Raw genomic sequence first — 22,158 nt, 5'->3', positions numbered from 1 at the left:
GTTTTAAAGTGTCAGCCTTTTCTTTGGAACCATAAGTAAGTGGACGAGAGGGCGGAGCTCTAAGCTGTCAGATAATGCTTGCTCCTTTGCTTTGATCGTCTTCATACACTGCATCACAATGATGTGGATAAATGCTAATTAGCCCCCAAATCCTGAACTGGAGCTCCGCCTTCTGTTGGTCTGTTAGTACAGTGACCTCACAGCAGCCATGTTATTGGTCACATGATGTCATTAAAAAAGGCTCCAACAGCACAAACACGGTCCAGAGGTACCGCTCAGGTGAAGCTAGCAGCTACAGCCACCTGTGTCACCATCCACCTGTCAGTTAAAGAGGCCATGCCCCTAATAATGCAAACAGGTGAGTTATAGGAGTTTAATGATTATTCAAGACCAGCTTTAGAGTGATTATCAGTTTAAACTTGAGTCGTGTGTGTGTGTGTGTGTGTGTGTGTGTGTGTGTGTGTGTGAGCTCTGCTATTCACAGTATCTTACCAGTAAAATATCAGTACTGGTAACTGGACACCAGTCCTCATGTGATTCAGGCTCTGCAGGTTCACAGAAACCTCAGAGTTTCTGTCCAGTGTCGTCATCGTCCTGCAGTCGTAATAAATCTGTCAGGTATCAAACATGTGACTCTGGTCTCAGGATGCCTCACATTATAAATTCATCCACAGCTTCATCTGATTAAAACAGGTCATAGTGAGAAGGTTTGAGATGATGGAAAAATGTAAGGGGGGGGCGGAGGGCAGGAGGCAGCGGGTGGTGCAATGCAGCTCAGGGAGTCGTGTTTCTCTGCCGCAGGAGGCGGGGCCTGAGGGTACTAAAGGTCGAAGGGGAAGCCCTGCGGAGGGTTTGCCCAAAAGCAGGAAGGAATCCCCACTCAGGGTCTCCCACCGTTCCCCTGGGGATATTTTTGGAGTGTAACTCTGCTCCAAGGAAAAAGCAGACCTCCGACCTCCTGACTGTCTCACCGCAAAGACTACGAATCATGTGACGCCTCAGAGCCATCAGCGTACCCACCAAACAGCTTCAGATTTTATCACAACCTGCATGGTTTCTAGGCTGAGTGCGAGTTCACGTAAATGAGAACAGAAAAGTTGTGTTCAATTTCACTTTATTCTTGTGGACCTGATCAGGAACATGGATCCACGGTGTCCTACTGACCTCCATCCCACAGTCTGCATTCTCCAGACGGCCTGAAACCAGCCAAGCACTGCACAGATGCATTAGAGAGGAAGTACTTCAAAATCATATCTGATACTAATGTTCAGTTTACTGTTGTCTTCACTGTGACTCTGACTCTGTTCGGTCCTTCAGAACTAATCAGATCAGTTGTTCCTGAGGTTGTTAGAAGACTTTAGTTTACAGGCTGGACAACATGTCCGAGTTTCCAACAGTCTCACAATGAGTGACCGCAGCACCGACCGAGCAGACCATCAGCCCCTAATGAAATACAGCAGCTAGTGGCAACGAGGGGGAAATGACCATCAGCAGTGCAGAGCGGCTGAACGCTGTTAAAGTTACGAACGACTGACTGACCCTGGAAGCAGCTCAGCTAAACAGTCCTTTATCAGAAGTGGAAGTTTTCCCGTGTTTGTCTGAGTGAAAAAGCTTCCAGCTGCTGCTGTTCCTCCGTCAGCACCGATGGTGTCGGTTACTGAGGAGGGGGTGACCTCTCAGACATGTCGGAGTAAGAAGTCAGGACTGTAATTTGAGGAATCGGTCCAGGAATAGAGGATTGTGTCATCGTCTATGAACAGCACACAGTGAGGTGTTTACAGCGAGAGCATGGCGGTCGGCTTACGGCACAGATTCCCCACAGAGACACCGCACAGCTGCTCCACTCTTTACTGACATGTAATGAAGAGCTGATTTACCAGCAGACACAGAGCTGCAGAGAAAGTGTCTGACCTCTGCTTTTCTTTGTATTTGCATATTGGTAACACTGACTCTGTCCATCGAACAAGTTTTAATACTAGACTAGATAACCCGCCTCAGCACAGACTACAGGATTTAAATGACGATTTAAATAAAGCTTATCCACATCTACCTGACCTGCCCTCCTCGTTAAATCTGCCCTCTGTGCCCTCTAACTGTGACCTTTTTTGGAAAGCTGAATCAAGAAATCACTTAGATCGAGGCCTGCAGGCGTCACTGGGCTCAGTTAAGGTCAGAGGTCATGATTCAACAGTAAGACAAAAACAACCCACCGCTGACCAAAAGCATCACACAGGCTCAACTCACATCTGCCACCAAACATCTGGATGGGTCCCGAGACTTCTGGGAAATATTCTGCAGACTGACGAGACAGAAGCTGAACGTTCTGGAAGGTCTGAGTCCCGTCACAGCAGCAGGCAGACACTGTGGCGGTCGTGTGATGGTCTGGCTGCTCTGCTCCAGGACGGCTCGCTGTAACCGACCAGAAAACCCTGAAGGAGGATGTCCGCCCATCAGTTTTTTTTGTGATGTTCAAGAGCACTTGGTTCTGCCGCAGGACAATGATCTGAAACCAAAATGAAGGTTTTGGAGTGGCCGAGTCAAAGTCCGGACTTAAATCAGGCCGAGATGTTTTGGCGTGAAACCCCTCCAAAATGTGTGGATTCAACAAGAGGGGGCCAAAGTTCCCCCTCAGTGATGAGAAAGACTCACACATCACAAAGGCTTGATTGCAGGTCTTGCTGCTGAGGATGGCACAACCAGTTATTACCAGTACGAACATCCATGTGATCGGAAGCTTTTTCCCTGAATAACTGTAAAGATCTTTTAAACACTGTTTGTTGTATTTGCTCTGGTTGTCTTTGTCTGATACTGAATTTTGTGATGATCTAAAACATGAAACCCTAACATTTCAAAATAAAACAAAAACAAGAGAAGCGTGCTTTTTTAGCTCGGAGAAATTATGAAACTGGCGCGATACGCAGTGACTGAATCACAGTTGTTCAAACTTTAGCCCAGAGGGTACGTCACCATCTCTGGAAGTGTTGGACCTCCTCTAGAAAATAAAGCTTCCTGGGTTTGACTGATGTATCTAGCTGTGTGCAAAGCAGTGTCGCCAGCTCTTTACGCACTGTTTTTAGATGTTTTTACCAGATCAGGCTGTCTGTGGATTTAAAGGAAGGACCCGTTGTGTTTGTTCAGGTGCAGCTGAAGAGCGACGAGGCAAAGACGTTCGCCATGAAGATCCTGAAGAAGCGTCACATTGTGGACACGAGGCAGCAGGAGCACATTCGCTCTGAGAAGCACATCATGACCGAGGCGCACTCGGACTTCATCGTCAGGTCGGCACAACAACCGTCACTGGAGGCTTTGTGTTTGATGGAAACAATGAAAGATGCTTTGCAATATATACTTTGATTCAAAGATGAATTTTTAAGGAAAATATTCAAAAACAATTAATTGTTTTATGACATTTTGTATCAGGCAAAAAAATACCTCATCAACCTGCCGATCAAAGTCATGTGACCAAAGTTTAACATTTAGGTGTAACATTTATATTCATGCTCTTTGATATATAAACTTTATGGAAAATTTGCAATGACACAAAAAGTAAAGTCTGGATTTACAAAATAAAATCCTTGAATCAGATTTCTTCTTTTTGTTTCTGGCTTCTAGATGAAGCTTCGTAAAAAGTAACACAGGCTGGAGTCTGGCCAGGAAAAACATGCCGTCAAACACATTCATGTTTGTGGGCTTTTCTAAAAGGGTTCTTTGTGGTTTCATTAATCTCACTGACATAAACACAACGCCACATGTAACCGTCAGAAAGATGAGCTGCTGTTGTTCTTTGTGCTCAGGTTGTACCGCACCTTTAAAGACAGTAAATATCTGTACATGCTGATGGAGGCGTGTCTGGGCGGAGAGCTGTGGACCATACTGAGAGACCGGTACGCCTCACACAAAACTCTCATCATGTACAACTTTACATAGGTTAATATAATGCAGTAATAGTAATAGTAATAGTTCTAGTCATGAAACTTTCTCAGAAAACTGAGAAACTTGTGCACATTGCAGCGTTTAAAACTTGTCAGTAAGTCGTCACAGAGCAGTTATTGTGTTCCTGAGCAGAGGCTCAGAACGTGCTGAGAGACGTCACAGCTCTTTAAACTCTGTTTCAGGGGCTCCTTTGAAGATTCCACCACCAGGTTCTACACGGGCTGCGTGGTCGAAGCGTTCGCCTACCTGCACGCCAAAGGCATCATTTACAGAGACCTGAAACCCGAAAACCTCATTCTGGACAGCCGAGGATACGCCAAGCTGGTACGCACTAACACCTCCCTTAGGGCCATTTTTGACAAACAATCAGACGTAAGTCAACGAATAGCGTCAGAAAGGTGGATGCTTGGTGAGGTCATGCCGGGTTTTTATACTGTAAATTTGTCATCACATTCACATACTGTAAACGTGGAGCTCTTCGGCCTTAAAGAGTTCATTGAGTGAATACGACAGATACGGGTCTGTTTCTCCAGGTGGACTTTGGCTTTGCTAAGAAAATCGGTTTTTGTAAGAAGACGTGGACGTTCTGCGGGACACCGGAGTACGTCGCTCCAGAGATCATCCTCAACAAGGGTCATGACGTCTCTGCTGACTACTGGTCTCTGGGGATTCTGATGTATGAGCTGCTGACCGGCAGGTGAAGATCCAACTCAGTGCTGGACGTTTTATTTCTTTGTTTTTGTGCGTGTGGTTCAGTATCTGCTTGTGTCTCCAGCCCTCCATTTTCAGGTCCAGATCCAATGAAAACCTACAATGTCATCCTGAGAGGCATCGACATGATCGAGTTTCCAAAGAAAATCACCAAGAACGCTGCCAATCTCATTAAGAAGCTCTGCAGGTAGGGGGCGCTCTCTGAGCCACAGTTCACAGTTATCATCTCCAGGAAAAGTATCTAACCATAGCTGTGCTGGCAGGGATAATCCTTCAGAGAGACTTGGAAACCTCAAAAATGGAGTCAAAGACATCCAGAAACACAAGTGAGTGAGCTGTCCACAAAACATTCTCATTAAGATATTAAGATGACCTTTGACTTGGATCAGCCCTCACCTGCCAGTCTGAATATGAGACAAGTGTGTGTGTGTGTGTGTGTGTGTGTGTGTGTGTGTGTGTGTGTGTGTGTGTGTGTGTGTGTGTGTGTGTGCTCAGGTGGTTCGAAGGTGGGAGGGTCTGAGAAAAGGAACGCTGACTCCGCCCATCACACCCGATGTGAGTAGAAATAAAAATTCACTTTTTTCTTCTTGAATCGTCAAAGCTTGAAGATTCCCTGCTGATTTTTAAAGTTTAAAACAACAAATTATTTTGATTGTCTGCTTCAGCTATATTTTATTTAGTTAATGGTTTTCACTCGGACACAGTGGCACTTAATGACAGGTCGGTACGAATCCTGATCATCCACTTCTGTCCCACGCTAAAAATCTGATTTGATGTTGTTTGTGCTGTGCTGGCTCAACATGTAGTGCTAAAAATCAACCATTTTTATCCTCACTGAGATAAAAACACTTTAGCAAAGACACGCTGGCAGTTCAAGTCTTATGTTTAGTTGGACATGATTTTGGTATATTCTCTAATAAATAAAGTCAAAGAATCAAACTAAAACAGGGATTACCATCCCTGCTAGAACAAGTTTATATGTGAAATTATTGAATTACACCCATGAAAGTTAATAAACGGACCTGTGAGTTTATCTCATCACTGTGAAAGTGACAGATCTCCATATTTACGTGGACCCTCAGCCATGAGGTCAGTTTTAGTTTTGGTCTTGACATTTTGTGCACATATTACTCGTATTTTATTCTTCTCATTTCCTGTTTCTTCGTCTCCCACAAAAAGTACTAAAGAGAATGAAGGTATGTATTCAAAGGGAAATTTATACTTGGTGCATGTCCAGCCGGGAAGAACCAGGATGGAACCAGGACACGCTCCAGAGACTGTATCTCTCAGCTTTTCTGGTTTTACTTATACATATTCAAACTGGCACAACGTTAAATCTGTTATGAAGAGTTCCTTTAGCTTCAAACAGGTCCTCCCCATTGTCATCTTGAGCTCGCTCGCTCGATTTCTCTCTCTAGCCCTGTAAAGTTGTGACTTCTGTGTAAACTGTTAAAGTTGATTTGATTTAACAAAATTTGCTTTGCTCCGTCTGCAGGTTTTAAAGGGGTTTTATTGTTTGACCTTCTGTCCAGGTCTCCTCTCCGATTGATACGGGCAACTTTGACAGTTTCCCCGAAGACACAGATGAACCACCGCCAGATGACAACTCTGGGTGGGACTATGACTTCTAAAGTGGCAGCCATCAGTTTACACCAACACCCAGAGCTTGACACTTTGTGAAGAAGACGATGACTTCTCACCGGGCTGAACAAAGGCTGCGTGGGCATCTTGGTGAAATATCCTACCTGAAGTGACTGTGTTATTCTAAGCATGGCTGGAAACTTCTAGGAGTCAAACGCTGAGGATTTGAGTACCTAGTGCAAGGAAGTTCATAAAGGGAAATGGACTCCAGGCCCTTCCTTGGTCGACCTGGTCAAGCTGGTCTCTACTAACAGGAGGAACTTGGGACCCACCATTACAGCTGAGAGCTGGGAGCTGAAGCAGTTCAGGCATCAAACAAACTGCCTCTTAACATCACACGTTTGTTCTTTTTTCATATTAAGACAATGCAGGATGATTTCTCGCGGCACTGAGGGCAAGAAGTCAGTCCTACAAACATCTTTTGCTTTGATGGTGATTTTCAGCAAATAGATAAAAGCATGTTTTTAACTTTTACAGCAGAAATGATGTCAGCTTTTAGAAACCTGTCGGGACCCTGGGAGATAAACGGTACAGCTACAAAAAAGGATCTACAGCATAGAAAAAGTCCTTTCAGTGATGCCTCTGAATATCTCATGAACCCAAAGAAGCCTGATTCCTTGTTTGGCTACAGACGAACTTTGGGCATGTCCCTCCATCGAAAGTCAATGACCTGCGTAGCTCTATCTTTATGTGCCGTTTACTGCTACAAGATTTTCTGTCCCATATATTGCTGCAAAACAACTTTTTTCAGCCCTCTGAAATCAGGAAATGAGTTCTTAAAATGTTTGATTAACACATAGACAATTCCTCTTTACGTTAACCGGCTGCTCCTTCAGCCTGTATAGAGCAGTCAAGACTGTGCAGTAACTTCATCCACACAATACAGAAGAAATAACTGGATGTTCCTTAGAGACAAAAAAAAAAATGCCTTGAGTTAGTGACACACCACAGGCCTTTTTGGATCCTCATTCAACTGACACGTTTCACAGGAAGTGATGTTTACCATAAATCTGATGTAAACAACAAATTTCCCATGTGTGGGACTAATAAAGGTTATCTTATCTTATCTTATGCTTTCATCAAAGATACCTGACATCTTGACAGTTCAACAAAATCCTCCCAAAGTGTTTCTGGGAGCAATGAACAAGGCTAGATTACCAACCTACCAAAGTGGGGAACTTCTCCAAGGCCCCAGATCCTCCGTGGTTCCACAGACCTAAGGAGTTCTTTATGATAATTACTTTTAGTAACTTCAACACAAGGCTACCCTGTGAGCCCTCCTGCATACTTCCCCTGTGACAGCATCACTTTTTGCAGAATCCGAGAACAACGTCAAATCATCCTTCCCATACTTCCTGAAGACACTGAAGGCATCATAGTCCTGCTTTGTGCAACAAGTGGAAAACTTGTGCTTCTCTCAAGTGGCCTTGATAACTGACAGTTAAACTTTGACCCCCTCAGAGGGAGAACACTCTCCTACTGCTTGCTGTTTGATTAGGTGGTAGATTTGGAAGTTTCTGGAGACCCTCACAGAGGGCTGGAGGACGGTTATGTTCCTCTGTGGCACGATGAACTGGACAGAGTGAAATAAAGACAAACTGAGACCGAACACACAAACCTGAGGTCACCACGATGCCTTCACTTCCTGTTTCATTTTCTGGAACTTCAGATCCAAAGACGGATAGAAAGAAAACAATGCTGGGCGTAGTAGCGATCTTCACCCCCAAAGGATAACGGGGCAGTGATGCAAACATTTCTTCTTTAAGCTTTCCTTTCTGTCATTCTTTATATTGTGAGTCTTTGAATTGCTGCATGAGAACTGATGTTTTGAACAATTTTCCAAGACTTCCTCCATGTTTTGTGGACATGAATTAGACAGCATGCTTTGATTTCTTCTGAGCTGTTGGTCTGAAGACGTTTAAAACTGTGCAGGTTTCAGGAGTGTTTCCAGTTTTCTGCAATGCATCAAAACCTTTTTGTTCAGAACACGTTAGGGTGACGCGTCTAAGACTTGGCTGTGGACAGGTGGAGGAAAAATAGCATCCGTTACGTCTGCATGCTGACAGTAACTCCGTCACAAAGTGGACCTCTAGTATTGTTGAGTTGATGAGTCTGCAGTTTGTTTGCTTCCAAACATGAGATGAAAAGATCAAATTTGTAGTTATTTAAATTTGTACTGATGATGTATTTTTGTGGCCTTTTGTAAAAGCAGCTAACAGTCTCCGTTTGTTATGAAGTCTTTATCTTCAGCAGTCGGATTTCGCTGTGGTTTTACTGTAGAATGATCAGTGATGTGACGTCTGTGAGCTCTGCATGACAACAACAGTATGTTCAGTTTTCACCACCAGAGGGCAGCATACAGACAGACTTCCACAAAGTAGCCTGTGCTGGGCTTTTCCAGCAAATATTCCAGTGGAAAAACATGGAGGTGGGAGTCCAGTGAGGGATGGAGTCCTCACTGATGGTTTCTGGGATGTGGAGAACCACACCACCTACGAGCCTCGCTAATTATCAGTAATTTCCTATTATATCTCAGTAGTTTGAAGTGGAGGACTTCATAGTCTAAAATCCTAAAACTAGAATTTTCAATCACAGGTCATACTTTACTCAAAACGGAGAAATATCTGTTTCCTCTGACTGACTGGCTCCATCTGCTGGACAGAGCTAAAATACTCCTGATGGGGACGATCAGAGTCAGACGACAATAAAATACACAAAATAAATACGACATGTAATTGGACCAGAAAGAGAAATATTCATGTTTATATCGAAGTGCTGATGCTTTGTGTTTGTGTGATGAAGCTCAAGTGTCATTGGTTTATTTGTATATACTGGAGATATTGTGTTTTGAGGATGTTTTCAGCGGTTTGTTATTATTATTATTATTATTATTATTGTTATCTTTGCTACAGTGGCTGTTGCAGTAGCTGAAGAAGCCTTCTGACTCTTTCCGTCTCTCAGTGGAAAAAGCTTTATGGTGATGACTGTTAAAAGAAAAACTTTTTGCCAAAGCTGCTCGATCTGTTTCAAAAAATAAAAGCTGTAAAAAAAAGGTTTCTTCTTTTTATTTATAAAATGCAGCAGCAGAAGAAAATGACATTCAAAATTCTGATGTTGTTCCAGCCCACAACACAATAAAATATATTATTAACATGAAATATGGGAGTGTGAGGAGGGTGCACAGGTACTGGTTCAATTCAATTCAATTCAATTTTATTTATATAGCGCCAAATCACAACAAAAAAGTCGCCTCAAGGCGCTTTATATTGTACAGTAGATAGCACAATAATAAATACAGAGAAAACTCAACAATCATATGACCCCTATGAGCAAGCACTTTGGCGAGTGGGAAGGAAAAACTCCAACAGGAAGAAACCTCCGGCAGAACCAGGCTCAGGAGGGCGCGCCATCTGCATTGGGGTGAAACAGGATGAAAGACATGCTGTGGAAGAGAGACAGAGATTAATAACAGATATGATTCGATGCAGAGAGGTCTATTAACACATAGTGCATTTAAACACCTAAAGAAGGCGCAGTGGTGCTTGTGTGTTTGTGAATCCTCCACACCGGGGTAAATGAGCCTTCATGTGTAGCGCTTCATGACACCCTTAAGATGAGATTTCCAAGCAAGACGTGGCATCATGGCAGTTATCGTGGGATTAAATGAGCCAAGTTCTCAGTATGAACAGTTAAGAATAATACATGTGAATCCAGGGTTAAATTAAATCTTTATTTAAAGTGAGAATTACATTCAGGTTGAGATCACATTTACAAAGCACGAGGAAGCCAAAATAAAATGTATGAACAGCAAGGTTCATTAGTTAAAATACACATTTAAAAATGTAGGTAACATTTATAATGTGTATAAACTGAATTGCTTTGAACAATAACTAGATGGATTTTAGTGAAACAGAGCTGAATTATTGATCTCAGCCAAAATAAATTCATCATTAATCATTAAATATCATCCTAAAATCACAAGTCAGGAAATGCAGGGCTGGAAGGACGGACTCGAAGAGCTGGTTTTGCAACTTTTATTTTGAAACAACCTCCGGATGTTGTCGCCTGAGGTTGTGGATTTGTTTTCTTCCAGCTGTCAGATTTCTAATCAGTATGAAATATTAAACACGTGACATGATCCAACAACCTCGCTGATCAGCGACTTTATGTCGGTAGAAAATCACAGCTTTCCTTCATTACAGGGTTTGAATGACCGGCTGGTGCAGCACGGACTGGACTCGAACCGCCGACCTCTCAGTCGAGAGTTCCCGACTTTTAATTTGAAGGACACTACCGGACATGTGTGTTCTTCCCGCCGTTTCTCCTTGTGAGCTGATGATGGCCGTATCAGCAGAACTCCGCTCAAAAGCCGGCGGAGTGAAAAGCAGGCGCGGGTTTCCGAGCAGATGTGAGAAATAAATGAGTTTCGCGAGCTTTTCTGGAAGTGTTAGGTTCTCTTCTGTAATTCGGCCAACACATCATCCATATGAGAGCTCCTCTTTAAATACAGCTGCCATTTTATCCCCGCGTTTTCCCGCTTCTCCCGTCTACACGGTGTCGACGGAGAGCGCCGCAGTACCACTCTCCGCCTGAAGGGAACAGAATGCCTGTGTGGGGGCGCTGTTTCACCAGAACATGAGAAAAATAACGAGTAATACATTTTATGAATGACATTTTAAAATTACCGATAAATAAATAATTGGGAACGCTTCACGACCGTGCGTGTCTTCCTCGCGCCAGTGACCATGTTAGTCTCCTCTGTTTCGTTCCCGCTTGTGTCACAGGCTGAAACACGTCACCTGTGGGGCTACTTCTGTCATATGTAGGGGGGCAGGTGACACGCACAACAGGTGTTCTGCTCTGCGAGCTGTTCACACACGGAGCAGAGCTGCAGGTGGACCCGGATTGTCTCACGGTGATTCCCCCTCCCCGCCTGACCGAGGCCCTGGTTCCAGACTCAGGTGTTTTAGGTCCAGGTTGATCTCTCAGAGCAGCTCAGGTGGGTTCGTGGATATGTTCACACTCGGGTTTTAAGCTTGTTTTACTTTGATGTAAACTATAAATTATCACCCGCGTGACTTACATCGTTTTTCTACATTCAGAGGCGATTCTGAGAAGTTGGGCTGACATGACGCACATAGTGTTGACAGAAACTCACTGAATTAATCCGCCAGAAGAGGACTGAGCAAACAACCTGCTCGGTCTTTAATCGAACTGTCTTTGTCTACCGAATTTAACGAAACAGTGAAAATTATTAGAAAGAAATTATCAAAATTTTGCAGAAGTAAATTTATGGGATGCTTTTGAAGAGTTTCGATAAAATCACATTTGTTTAGACGGACTCCGGTGAGCGCTCTCCCCCAACCGCTACAAAACTCGGACCAGGCTGTCAATAGACCCTGTGCACGAGAAAATGCTAAGTTCCTGTTTTGAGACCGGATGTAAGGTTGTACATTTCCGGTAGCTTTATTTTGCGGTCAATCGCTACTGCGAAGGTGGACTCCAAAATAATGTCCGAAACACGAAAACGGAAAGATCGCGTTAAGTTACAAAGAGCAGAAGGTGGGAACACTCACCATTGCTGTGTCATAAAAAATCAAATGATCAGTTTTGACGTTTGAAGCGTGTAGATCGATCGGTTGTTTACATCACTCAACACAAGCAGGACTGCACTACAAAATCAGAAGACACATCGTCCACATTCAGAAGCACATCTCTGTATAGTGACAGTTCTTATGATTTAAACAGGCTCAGCATTCAAACTACAGCTGAACAATAGTCAAAGGTTTCCCCCGTTATGTCGATATCAGCTAGCCAAGTACACCCCTACACAGCATGTCAACAAACCATGAAAAAAAGCCACAAAAATAAAGAATCAATGCTGGTAAGGATTTCTATACATTAGTATTTGCGAAGGGTATGTTGTGACTTATCTTCAAAATTACAGCAGTCCCTCGCTATAACGCGGTTCACCTTTCGCGGCTGCGCTGTTTCGCGGATTTTTTTTAGTGCAATTTTGTATGCTTTTTTTTTTTTTTTACAGCGCATTGTGTTCCGCGTCCTGATCGGCTGCAGACCGCTGTCGATCTCCTCCGTGCCCTCTCTCCTGTACAGTACAGAATCGCTACATCGATCGCAAAAGCAGTGTGACTCTGAAGATAACCATCGCACAAAGAGTTGGACTTCTGATTCATTAATGATTCATTGATGTTGAATTCTCTGGCAGCTGCTCTATTCCATGTTCTGGACCTGAAAACAGGGTTTGATCTTTGGGTTCATTCTATAATACTGGACTTATTTTTCTACAAAGGTTTGAACTTTGAGTGTTTAAACAAGAGAGAAAAGTGTGAAAATGTTCATGCCTGTCTGAGAAAAGTGTATAAAGTGTGTAGTGACGCGTTTTACAGCCTTAAAACATCTATAATCATTGTAAAAAATAAAGTTGGCTACTTCACGGATTTCACCTGTCGCTGGTTATTTTTAGAACATAACACCCGCGATAAACGAGGGACCGCTGTTTACAAATACTGAGAAATATAGAATTTGAATCCTTTCTCTGTTTTTCTCTGAGGCGCGGGTGAAAAATATCGACAGCTCGATGAGCATCATCTACAGATATATTCGGTAATTGCCCAAGACATCTTGAGAAATGTAAATCGTCACTTGATTCATCCATTTGGTTGACTTGTTTTGGAAAACCCGACCGTAAACAAGGAGCGAATATCACACCGGAAACGAAGCGCTATACAGGAGTTTCCCCACCGCAAGTAGCACATGCTAAGGTGCACAGAGTCTATAAACCGGAGAAAATGATCCCGGGTTTAAACGATTAACATGAAAATAGTAAGTTTTACTTTAATAAAGTCTGAGCACATTTTTACTGCAAACACACCGCAGTGAAGTTCAGCTAACATTTAACAAAACTGCATCAAACATGTCAGTGCACAGACAAAAATCCAACTCAAGTAAGTTTTTTTTTTAATTGAAGGTGTTTCAATGACAGGTTTATTTATCGGCCGAACTACAGAGCTGAGTTACGTTACGTCTCCATGATGGCTGCGAAAGATGGCTGTCCATATCAGGTTTAGATCAAATCGTATCTTTTTTAAACGGAGTCTGGTGAGTCCTCCAAAGCGCTGCCAGAGCAGACCGAGCTGTGTTTAAAGTTGGGTCTGTGCTGGGCTGAGGAGAGGATTTAACCAGCGCTGAGTTTCATAAAATCTGACAACGTTTTCTCTGCAAACATCAAAAACACGAGCAGCTGTTTTCAACTAAAGTTGGAGCTTTAACTGAGAAGTTCGGCTCACATTAAAATTACAAACACTATTTTCTGTGCAAAATGCAGATTTGTGTCTGCATAAGAGGTGCTTTTATTGTGGAGGAGTCAGGCTGGAGGTAGTGTTTTGTTTGTTGTGGCCATCCTCAAAACGCACGTGCGTGTTTGCAGGGCTGCTGCTGGGCTCTGATTGGTCCCCTGCAGGTCTCAGCTTCGCTACGTCACGCATGGTGAATTTAAAGAGCTTCACTCTGAGGAAGATCTGGGTGGAGGTGGGTGGACGACCGTCATAATGTGATCATTCTGATGGGTTAGATGTTTCCTGCTCCGCCCCTTTCATGTGACTTCTTATCCGTGAATCCAGATGACAGAGATAACCGGGACACGTTTAACCTGCTTCCTGGTGCTGGGCCCAGGTTGGGTTACCATGGCGATGTAACCCAGAAAGAAGTGAAGCACCTTCACGTGCTCTGATGTTACCTGGATAAGAAGGCTTAGGTCACACTGAAGCGCCACGCCTGCAGTTCTTCCGACAGGCAGCAGAGGCAGCAGCGAGTCAGCGCTTACACCCTGATACACAAACATCGCACCTGTACGACCAGCCTCACCCATTTAAAGTTTGTATTATTGGGGGCGTGGCCTCTGTGACTGGCAGGTGTCTCCATGGATACAGGATGATACAGGAAGAGGCTGACGTGCCTCCGTCTTTTATGTACAGTCTGTAAACCGTCGCGCTGTGAGCGCCTGAAACGTCAAACTCATACTACATGCAGTGTTTCCATAGAAACGCTGTGGGGACGTGTCACTGCGTGTTCAGAGTTTAAGCTCTGGATGTGTGAGGAGAAGCACGTAACTGCTCCTCCTCTTCCTCCTCTCCTGTTTTTATGAATGAGAATTAAACACGTACTCATACACGGTGATGTCAGCAGCAAGCCCCTCCCCCACCGATGCGGGAGAAGCCTCATGACCAGAGAGAGAGCGGCTTCCTCCTGTCTTCGGATGTCTCTCACCCACCCGTCTCCTCTTCAGGGGGGAGAGAGAGGGCAGACATCCCTCTCCCCCTCCTCCTCCTCCTGCATCCTTGCTCCCTCCTATCCTCACGAGCCTGAGGATGAGTAATCCAACCAGGGAGGAAGAGGGAGAGCTGCAGACGGCGTGAGGGAGGGAGGATACCAACATCATCATCATCAGTGAACGTGCAGAGGCAGAGGATGAAGATTCAAACCCGTCCTGCAGGTCTCTCACTGCTGAGCGCTGTCCACCCGGAGCTGGCTAATTCCTGGAGTGGGAGGGAATCGACTGAGTGAATATTTCTGCATGCTGTTGGATTGCTTTACACTGGCTAACTCCTGGAGAGTGTGTGTATTTGCACTTGTCTGTACATGACTAATATCTGGAAGAGCTGGAGGGAGACGTGTTTTTCTGGATGGTGCTGGTCTAATTCCTGGAAGGGAGGCTCATTGACTTATGCTTTGAAACTGTGGGATCGGACTATTTCCTGAACACTAACCCCTGCTCTGTGCTTCCACATGTGATGTTTCAGAGATCTGGCTAATATCTGGAGTCTTTTATTGTAACAGTGCCTCACTGCCCTACATTCACCTCTCTCTCTCACTCACTCACACACACACACACACACACACACACACACTGCGCCTGGAACCTGGTTAATCTCTGGACCAGTGTGTCTGGCATGTTCTGCTTCTGCCTGCAGAGTTCCCTGCAGAAGCTCCAGGCTCTGGAGGTGGAGGGGGGGACATCGCTGGGTTCATCCCCCGAGGAGATCCCCCCTCCTCTAGGCAACAAGGAGCAGAAGAGCCCCCGTGGTCGGGCCGAGCTTGGAGGGAAGGAGGTGAAGACGCTGGCGCTCTGTCACGGCGTCCCTGCAGACGAGAACAGCCCGCCAGGTACACACACCTGTCTGTGTGTGTGTGTGTGTGTGTGTGTGTGTGTGCGTGCGCTGCTGCTATTACAAACAAACTTCTGTGAATTTACAAAAACTTAATTTCTACAGTCAATAGTGAAAAATGGAGCTTGTAAAACTTACAGGAATACAAACATCCATCATTCCCTCACATTTTCCAAAGCCATCCAGTGGGCCAGTTTAGAGTCTTTACTGGGCTGGTTCTGGGCCCTGGGCTTTATGTTTGACACCTCTGCTGTATGTGGTTCTCAGTTGGGTCCAGAGGTCCTGTAAGGTCATAGCAGTGATGAGAGTGTTTGCAGTTATTTTAGTCATTTTGATGTTTCGGCAGCTGCAGGGTTCCCACCGAGCTTTGGTATTCGGACTCTTGTTGGAGTGATGATGACCTTCTGTTGACAGCATAGAGGAGAAACGCAGTGATGGAGCACGCTGTCAGTGTGACACCCGCGGTTCAGTTTCTGAGCAGGAGCGTGTTCCTTCTGTTCAGCTTCTTTGGTTTTTGGATGAATCGAAGTGACAGAGTTTTGATGTTCTGAACTTCCTGTCCTGATTCTCTAAACACGAAAACTAACCTGTTCACTTCCTGTCGTTTGCCTAAAACAGCTGTAAACGTATAAACGGGTAGCATTGTGTCAGCAGGACGGTATCAGCTGTTTGAAGTTACAGAATAAGTTCAGCTTCACTGAAACACGGCTGAAGGTAAAACAGGTGCTCAGTGTTACTATGCAGTGATATATATTTATATACATGTGGTATATAAAGCAATTTAGAGATGAATAATTACTGTAAACTGACGGTTAGCACTGCCGAGAGGAAGCGCGCTCACCTGTTTGTGTTTTGTGTGTCTGCAGAGCTGCTGACGTTCCTGGCCAGACCGCCACAGTCACCGCGACACCCGCCGCTAACCGCTATCCACCCCGGCCAGCAGCCCCTGACCCCCGACGTAGTGCCGCCGGCGAGCCCTCAACACTCCCCCTACTCTCCTCAGAGGAGCAGCCCCGGAGGTGAAGGAGGACACGGCTCAGATGGAGGTGGAGCTCTCCTCCAGCTGCTGGCGGGAGGCGCCAGCCCCTTGCCCTCCCCCCGCTGCTCCAGCCCGTGTCAGAGGTTCAACTCGGACCCAGACTCCGCCCCGTCGCCACCGTGCAGCCAGCAGTACATCCTGTGAGTGCTGCTCTGGGGGGGCGCTCGCTGCCCGTGTGGACCTGGTTCTCCTTGGTTCTGGGTCCTGTTTGCTCTGATGTTCATCTCGACTTTCTGCTTTGTTTTCCTTTAAATGATGTCTGTGTCCGTTTATGTCGCTTCCACGCGTGCTGCACAGCCTGGACCTGGACCCTGGTGGTCCTTGGATCTGGACCCCCATGCTCCTGGGTCTGGGTCAAACTGGACTCTTTGCTCTGGTTTCCAGTTTCAGGCTGCTTGAAGCCTTTTTGTCCTCGATATCATGTGATTGGTGGGGAGAGTGCAGTGTAGTGGTTTGTGTTTGACCTGCATTAGTGCAGCTTATATAACCTGTCCTTCATCATCATCGTCTTCGGTTTGTGACCCACTGCCTGAAGCTGGAGGCTGAAATGTTTTGTCACTCTGCTTCCCGTCTTTGTTGTTTCACTGACAGCTACTTCCTGTCTGTGTCTGTGACACGCTGGTGTTGAATAACGTGACGGTTCCCGCGTTCAGGCTCAAACCCGTGTGTGTCCTGCTAATCTTAAAAATGTTAAATCCCTTTGATAAATATATCTAGAGCTTCCTGTCAGCGGCCATGTTGGACACTGCGCGGTGGTGGCGTGCTCGTACCTGATGACGCCCGCCTGCTGAATCTGAGCTCCTGCGCTCTGTGTTTGTGTTCAGGTGTCGGGGTTGGGGCGACAGGACGCAGGACTCGGAGGGCGAGCGTCCCTCGTCCGTGCCCTTCCTCACCAGACACATCCAGACCCTGAAGAAGAAGGTCCGCAGGTTTGAGGACCAGTTCGAGCAGGAGATGAACTACAAGGTAAATCCAGGAGGGGGCGCTGTCAGACTCACCGCACAGCGTTAAAGAGTCATAAACGTCATCGTTTGATGCGCCTTACTGCATCGTTTGGTTTTTGTCGTTGAGTTTCAAACTGTCCGATGTCGTCTTCTGTTTCAGCCTTCACACAACGACAAGTACTCGAACCCGGAGATGATCCGAGTGATGGGCGAACTGGCCAAGGCTCGCAAGCAGCTCAAAGGTGACGGTCGCAGGCTCAGCTCAGGTTCAGTGTCTGTTGTGGGCGCATGCTGCAGCCACACGTGTTTGACAGCAGCATATTAAGTCACAGTAAACGTGCTCATCAGCTGAGCTGCGATCAGACTTCTACCAAACTGACAGTAAAGACCCGTGTTTCTGGTTTCAGTTCACTGACTGCTGAACTGGTTCATGGTAACGTGTGATTGTGTTTCCTCTGCAGAGCTGAGACTCAGGCAGTCGGTGTTCGAGTCGAAGGAGCAGGAAAACGCAGACGTCTGCAGGTAACCCGACTTCACTAACCCTGTGCTGACTCAGTTTCAGCAGTAACTGTTCGATTAGTTTGTGCACAGAGTTACTGCAACAGAGCTGGAAGGTTTTAACATGCTGCCTCTGCTGGATGCTAGAGGAACTGCAGGCTTTGGTGCTTCAGTGATGGCTGCCTGTATCCTGCAGGTACGGCGCAGGGCAGCAGGGGGCGTCGGAGCACAAACCGGCTCTGGAGGAAACGGTGGAGTCTCTGTTCAGGCGGCTGAGAGAGAAGAGGCAGGCGCTGGGTCTCCCTGACAACATGAAGGTCTGTGCTCGGCTCTGAGCGTGACCGAACACTTCGATTCATCAAAGGAATCAGTTTTCATTTTGTTTCAGTTTGAATGTTCGTTATCACGGGCACAGACTTGACTGTGTTAGAGATGGACCGATCCCATATACAGTATCAGTATCGGTCGCATCCTGACCTAAATTACTGGATCGGATATCGGGGAGAAATAAAAATGTAACCTGATCCTTTAAATATCGCAAAAGTACCTCACAAAACATGACATGGCGTAACCCAGGTAGTGACCTTAGCACGTCGCAGCAGTGTGCAAAAGGATATAAAAGGTTCCATTTTTGAAGTTTTTGAGTATAAACATTATTGTGCTGATAATGCATTTCTCTTTTTCAGAACCAAAGAGTTTTTGAAATCTGCATTAAATTCCATTTTAAATGACTTTTCCAATTTTACTTTAAATACTTAAAGTTTAAATACAAACATCAGTATGGCTCAACTGTGAAATATTTTGGGTGCAGTGTATGTTTTTTTTGCATAAAAGTATAACAGAACAGCTTTAGTGTTTAGGTTTTTTTTAAAAACTTGAGTATGAAACTGCAGCAAGACATTAAAAACAGTGTTATTGATTATAACTATATCAGATTCACATCGGTATCAGCAGATATCCGATTTTATGATATCGGACATAGAAAAGTGGTAGCGTGCCATCTCTGGACTGTGTGTGGATGTGTGTGCAGGAGATGACTCAGGCTCAGATGGTGTTGGAGAAAATCACTCTGCAGAAATGTCTGCTGTACTTCGAGAGTCTGCACGGCCGGCCGGTGAGTCCTCCGCCACACACGCCCCTCGTTTCTAACGCCATGTTTTTATTCTCCAACTCCACGAGAGGAGCTTATTGACACTTTGTTGTCTCCCAGGGAACGAAGCAGGAGAAGAACCTGGTGAAGCCTCTGTACGACCGATACCAGATGATCAAACACTTGCTGTGTGCCAGCCCGACCATCAGCACCATCGTAAGACACGCACACACCTGTCGTGTTTTAGCAGGAACATCAGCAGCAGCGTTTTCATACATGTGAACTAAACAAAGTTTCATGAGAGAAAAACGGAAACGTACAGTTTATCGTCCTCCTGCTGTAGCGCCACCTTCAGGACAAACTCACTGTTGTCTCAACGAGACGTGAAAATAGCAGCTTTGAGTTGTTTATGTAGTCGAGATGATTTTACATAAAAACTAAAGCTTGATGTGAAAATACAAGGACGCGCCTCTTTCTGTCTCAGGAGGAAGAGGATGGTTCTGATGAAGACTGCGTGAGTTCGATGGCCGTCGATGAGCTTCCTGTCCCGCCGCCTCGCAGATCGGCCCGACCAGCAGCCGGCGAGGAGGACAGCGACTGGGACAGCGACTCGGCCTTCGTGTCGCCGTTAGACGAGGTGAAAGCCGTCCGCCAGCAAGCTGCTCTCACCACAGCGAACCTGCACGAAGCCTCCAGGTGGGTGAAAAGTCACGCGCAGCGAGGCTTTGAACCGTGTGTGACCCGAGCCGGTGTCACGGACACGTCGGGTGAAAGCTGAAAGAAACGGACGTCTCATTGCGTCCCAACACGTCTGATCTTTAACTGTTCCACGGCTGCTAACAGGAAGTTTCTACTCAGCAGCTCATGAAACGTGACAATCAAACGCACAATAAACACGTCTGAATCCTCACCTGCAGCTGATCTGTGGAGGTCCTGCAGCTTGGTGTGAGACGATGTTTATGTCGACATGCTGCAGGTGTAACTGCGCCTGTCAGACTGAGCTCAGGGTCGAGTCCTCACAGTCAGCCTGCAGCAGGACACTACTACAGTCTGTAAATCAAAGATGGATGCAGCTCCTTCTGAAAAGCCTTAAACCTGCTCTCTGTCTAATGACCAGCAGGGGGCGACGCCTCTGCTCAGCTGATCTGAAGCAGAGGAGTGTGATTGGCTATAAAACACCTCGACGGAGCCGCGTCCATCTTTCGTGTGCAGTAAATCGCTCGGGGGCTAGTTTTCAGTTTCTGTTCCTGGGTCCAGGTCTCAGCTGCTGGACTGTCTGCGGGAGACCCGGGCCGAGAAGAAGGCGAGGCGGAAAGTCCTGAAGGAGTTCGAGGACGAGTTTTATCGACAGACCGGGAGGTGAGCACAAACTTTATTAACAACAGGAGCTTTTAACGCAGCAGCAGCTGGTTTTATTCAGTGATTATAGGAGCGACGCGTGCGGGCAGTAACCTCGTTAACTCGCTCCTGTGTTTCCTGTCATTTGTGCATGTTGGACAGAATCTGCCAAAAAGAGGACCGAACTCCAATGAAGGAGGAGTACCAGGAGTACAAACAGCTGAAAGCCAAACTGCGCCTGCTGGAAGTCCTCCTCAGCAAACAGGAAGTCGCCATGTGAGGAAAACCTGAGTTAAACAGAGCCAGCATCACTTCTCCCAGTCTGGAGGGAAACTCGTGAAACTTCGGTTTCCTCACACGTTGAGCTTTTTCATATAAACTGAATGTGCTCGAGTCCAAGTCAAAGCACTTTACTGTGACGATAGTGGAGGACGTGTCAAAAGTTCAAATGAAGCTAAAAATGTCAAAGTTTGTGTTTGTTAACGATGTGAAACAAACTCAGAAAAGCAATAAGATCAAAAAACAGCAGCTTGACGCTGAAAGACGGCAGAAACCTCCTGAAACGTGCTCATTGGACACAAACCAGGAGGGCGGAGTTTATCCGGCGTCACGAAACAAAACAGCTGTTTGTTTAAAGCGACCGCGTTCTTCTTCTTCATGGTGTTTTGCAGAAATTCCACCTGAAATATTTAATATATAAATGATTTTATTGATATTAGTGCTGAGCTCAGTGAATTCAGCACTTCCTGTTGAAATCAAATAATGGAAACGACGGAAAACGAGGTTAAGATCTCGTCGGTAAATCTTTCAGCGTGTCGCCGCGCCTGATCACACGTTAGAGCTACAAACTGGATGTTCGTCCAGAGGTGGAGGCTTCACAGGTAGACCCCACCAGGAGACCCGGAGTCGCTGCTGAACACCGACTTCTTTAATCATTCAGGTGTTTCTGTTTGTTCTGATGAGTTTGAGCACTGAAGCTACCAAAACGTGTTCGGGTTAAGTTCACAGAGTTAACCACAGGTGGGGCGCGGCCACTCTGAATCTTCTCATTTCATTGATTTATTTTGTTCTTTCAGTTTCGCTGAGATCTGGTGTGTGTTGCCGTGGAGACTGAGGAAATGAAGCATATGCGTCGCTTTATCTGAAGCGGGGCGTTCAGGCGTCAGACTCGTGCCGGTGCAGATGTATTTATGTCAGAGCACTTTATGCTGAAAAAGGACATTTAATTTGTTTCAGGTTGCTGTTGTAGCGACGGGTGGAGTCTGTCGCGGTGCAGGCGAAGCTCCTGTAGAAAAGAGAGCCTGCAGGGCAAGTAGCTGAAAACTGCTGTGCTCTTTAATGTCAGAAGAAAACCCACCGTGTGCGTTCGAGGAAACTGTCAGAACAACCGAGTGAAAAGCTTCCTGATGTTTTGCACGTTACACTCTCAGCATGTCGGCGGCGTTCCCGGGATTCAAGGTCAGTAGACGGAGCAGAATCCAGCCTTTTCCAAACACTTCTCCTGAAACGTGAGATGTTCCGTGTTTCCCCGACGTCTCTGGTGAATCGTGTTAATGTTGTCGTTTGAAGCTTGAAGCCAGCTGAGGTTGAACCTCCCGCTCTGAACGCTGAGTGCACGCCCACGTTTGACACACACAGACTCTGCTGTGATCATGAACTCTGTCCCGTGTTGTGCAATCCTGGATGAAAAACATCTATACAGACAAATACTGAATAAATATTTTTGCTACCAACGCGACTCCAAATGTTTGTGTTGGTTTCTCTTTGTCTCTCACAGAG

General features: G+C 45.8%; 1 protein-coding gene and 1 pseudogene across 3 annotated transcripts; both read left to right on the top strand.

Annotated features, from left to right (window-relative positions):
• The window catches only part of LOC116324062, a 59,845-nt pseudogene extending 50,522 nt beyond the window's left edge, over positions 1 to 9,323 (top strand).
• A 3,981-nt stretch (positions 9,324 to 13,304) lies between these two features.
• Positions 13,305 to 22,112, top strand: LOC116324053 (protein FAM13C-like). Of its 3 annotated transcripts, none has more exons than XR_005614030.1 (12): positions 13,305 to 15,468; positions 16,337 to 16,649; positions 17,334 to 17,475; positions 17,614 to 17,695; positions 17,915 to 17,975; positions 18,148 to 18,268; positions 18,982 to 19,065; positions 19,162 to 19,257; positions 19,526 to 19,737; positions 20,299 to 20,400; positions 20,542 to 21,837; positions 21,949 to 22,112. XR_005614030.1 is itself a non-coding variant. In XM_039616082.1 (12 exons), the coding sequence occupies exons 2-12, from the start codon at positions 15,255 to 15,257 to the stop codon at positions 20,657 to 20,659; spliced, it is 1,545 nt and encodes a 514-aa protein (XP_039472016.1). In that variant the 5' UTR covers positions 13,305 to 13,833; positions 13,926 to 15,254; the 3' UTR covers positions 20,660 to 22,112. The 3 variants fall into 3 exon arrangements, 2 of the variants coding, with proteins under 2 accessions (XP_039472016.1, XP_031600450.2); XM_039616082.1 differs by having other exon boundaries at positions 13,305 to 13,833; positions 13,926 to 15,468; positions 20,542 to 22,112; XM_031744590.2 differs by having other exon boundaries at positions 20,542 to 22,112.
• Positions 22,113 to 22,158: the final 46 nt, after the last annotated feature.

This window comes from Oreochromis aureus, linkage group 8 (genome assembly GCF_013358895.1).
Source record: "Oreochromis aureus strain Israel breed Guangdong linkage group 8, ZZ_aureus, whole genome shotgun sequence".
Lineage (NCBI taxonomy): Eukaryota > Metazoa > Chordata > Actinopteri > Cichliformes > Cichlidae > Oreochromis > Oreochromis aureus.
Note: the sequence above shows the minus strand (reverse complement) of the source record. Positions and strands in the feature narration are given on the sequence as shown.

Bases quoted from the DNA above. Each gene is read 5' to 3' on its own strand.
- LOC116324053 (XM_039616082.1), top strand. From the start codon at position 15,255: ATGTTCTGCTTCTGCCTGCAGAGTTCCCTGCAGAAGCTCCAGGCTCTG. The intron at 15,469-16,336 runs GTACACACACCT...GTGTGTCTGCAG, and splicing joins AGACGAGAACAGCCCGCCAG to AGCTGCTGACGTTCCTGGCC. The intron at 19,066-19,161 runs GTGAGTCCTCCG...GTTGTCTCCCAG, and splicing joins AGAGTCTGCACGGCCGGCCG to GGAACGAAGCAGGAGAAGAA.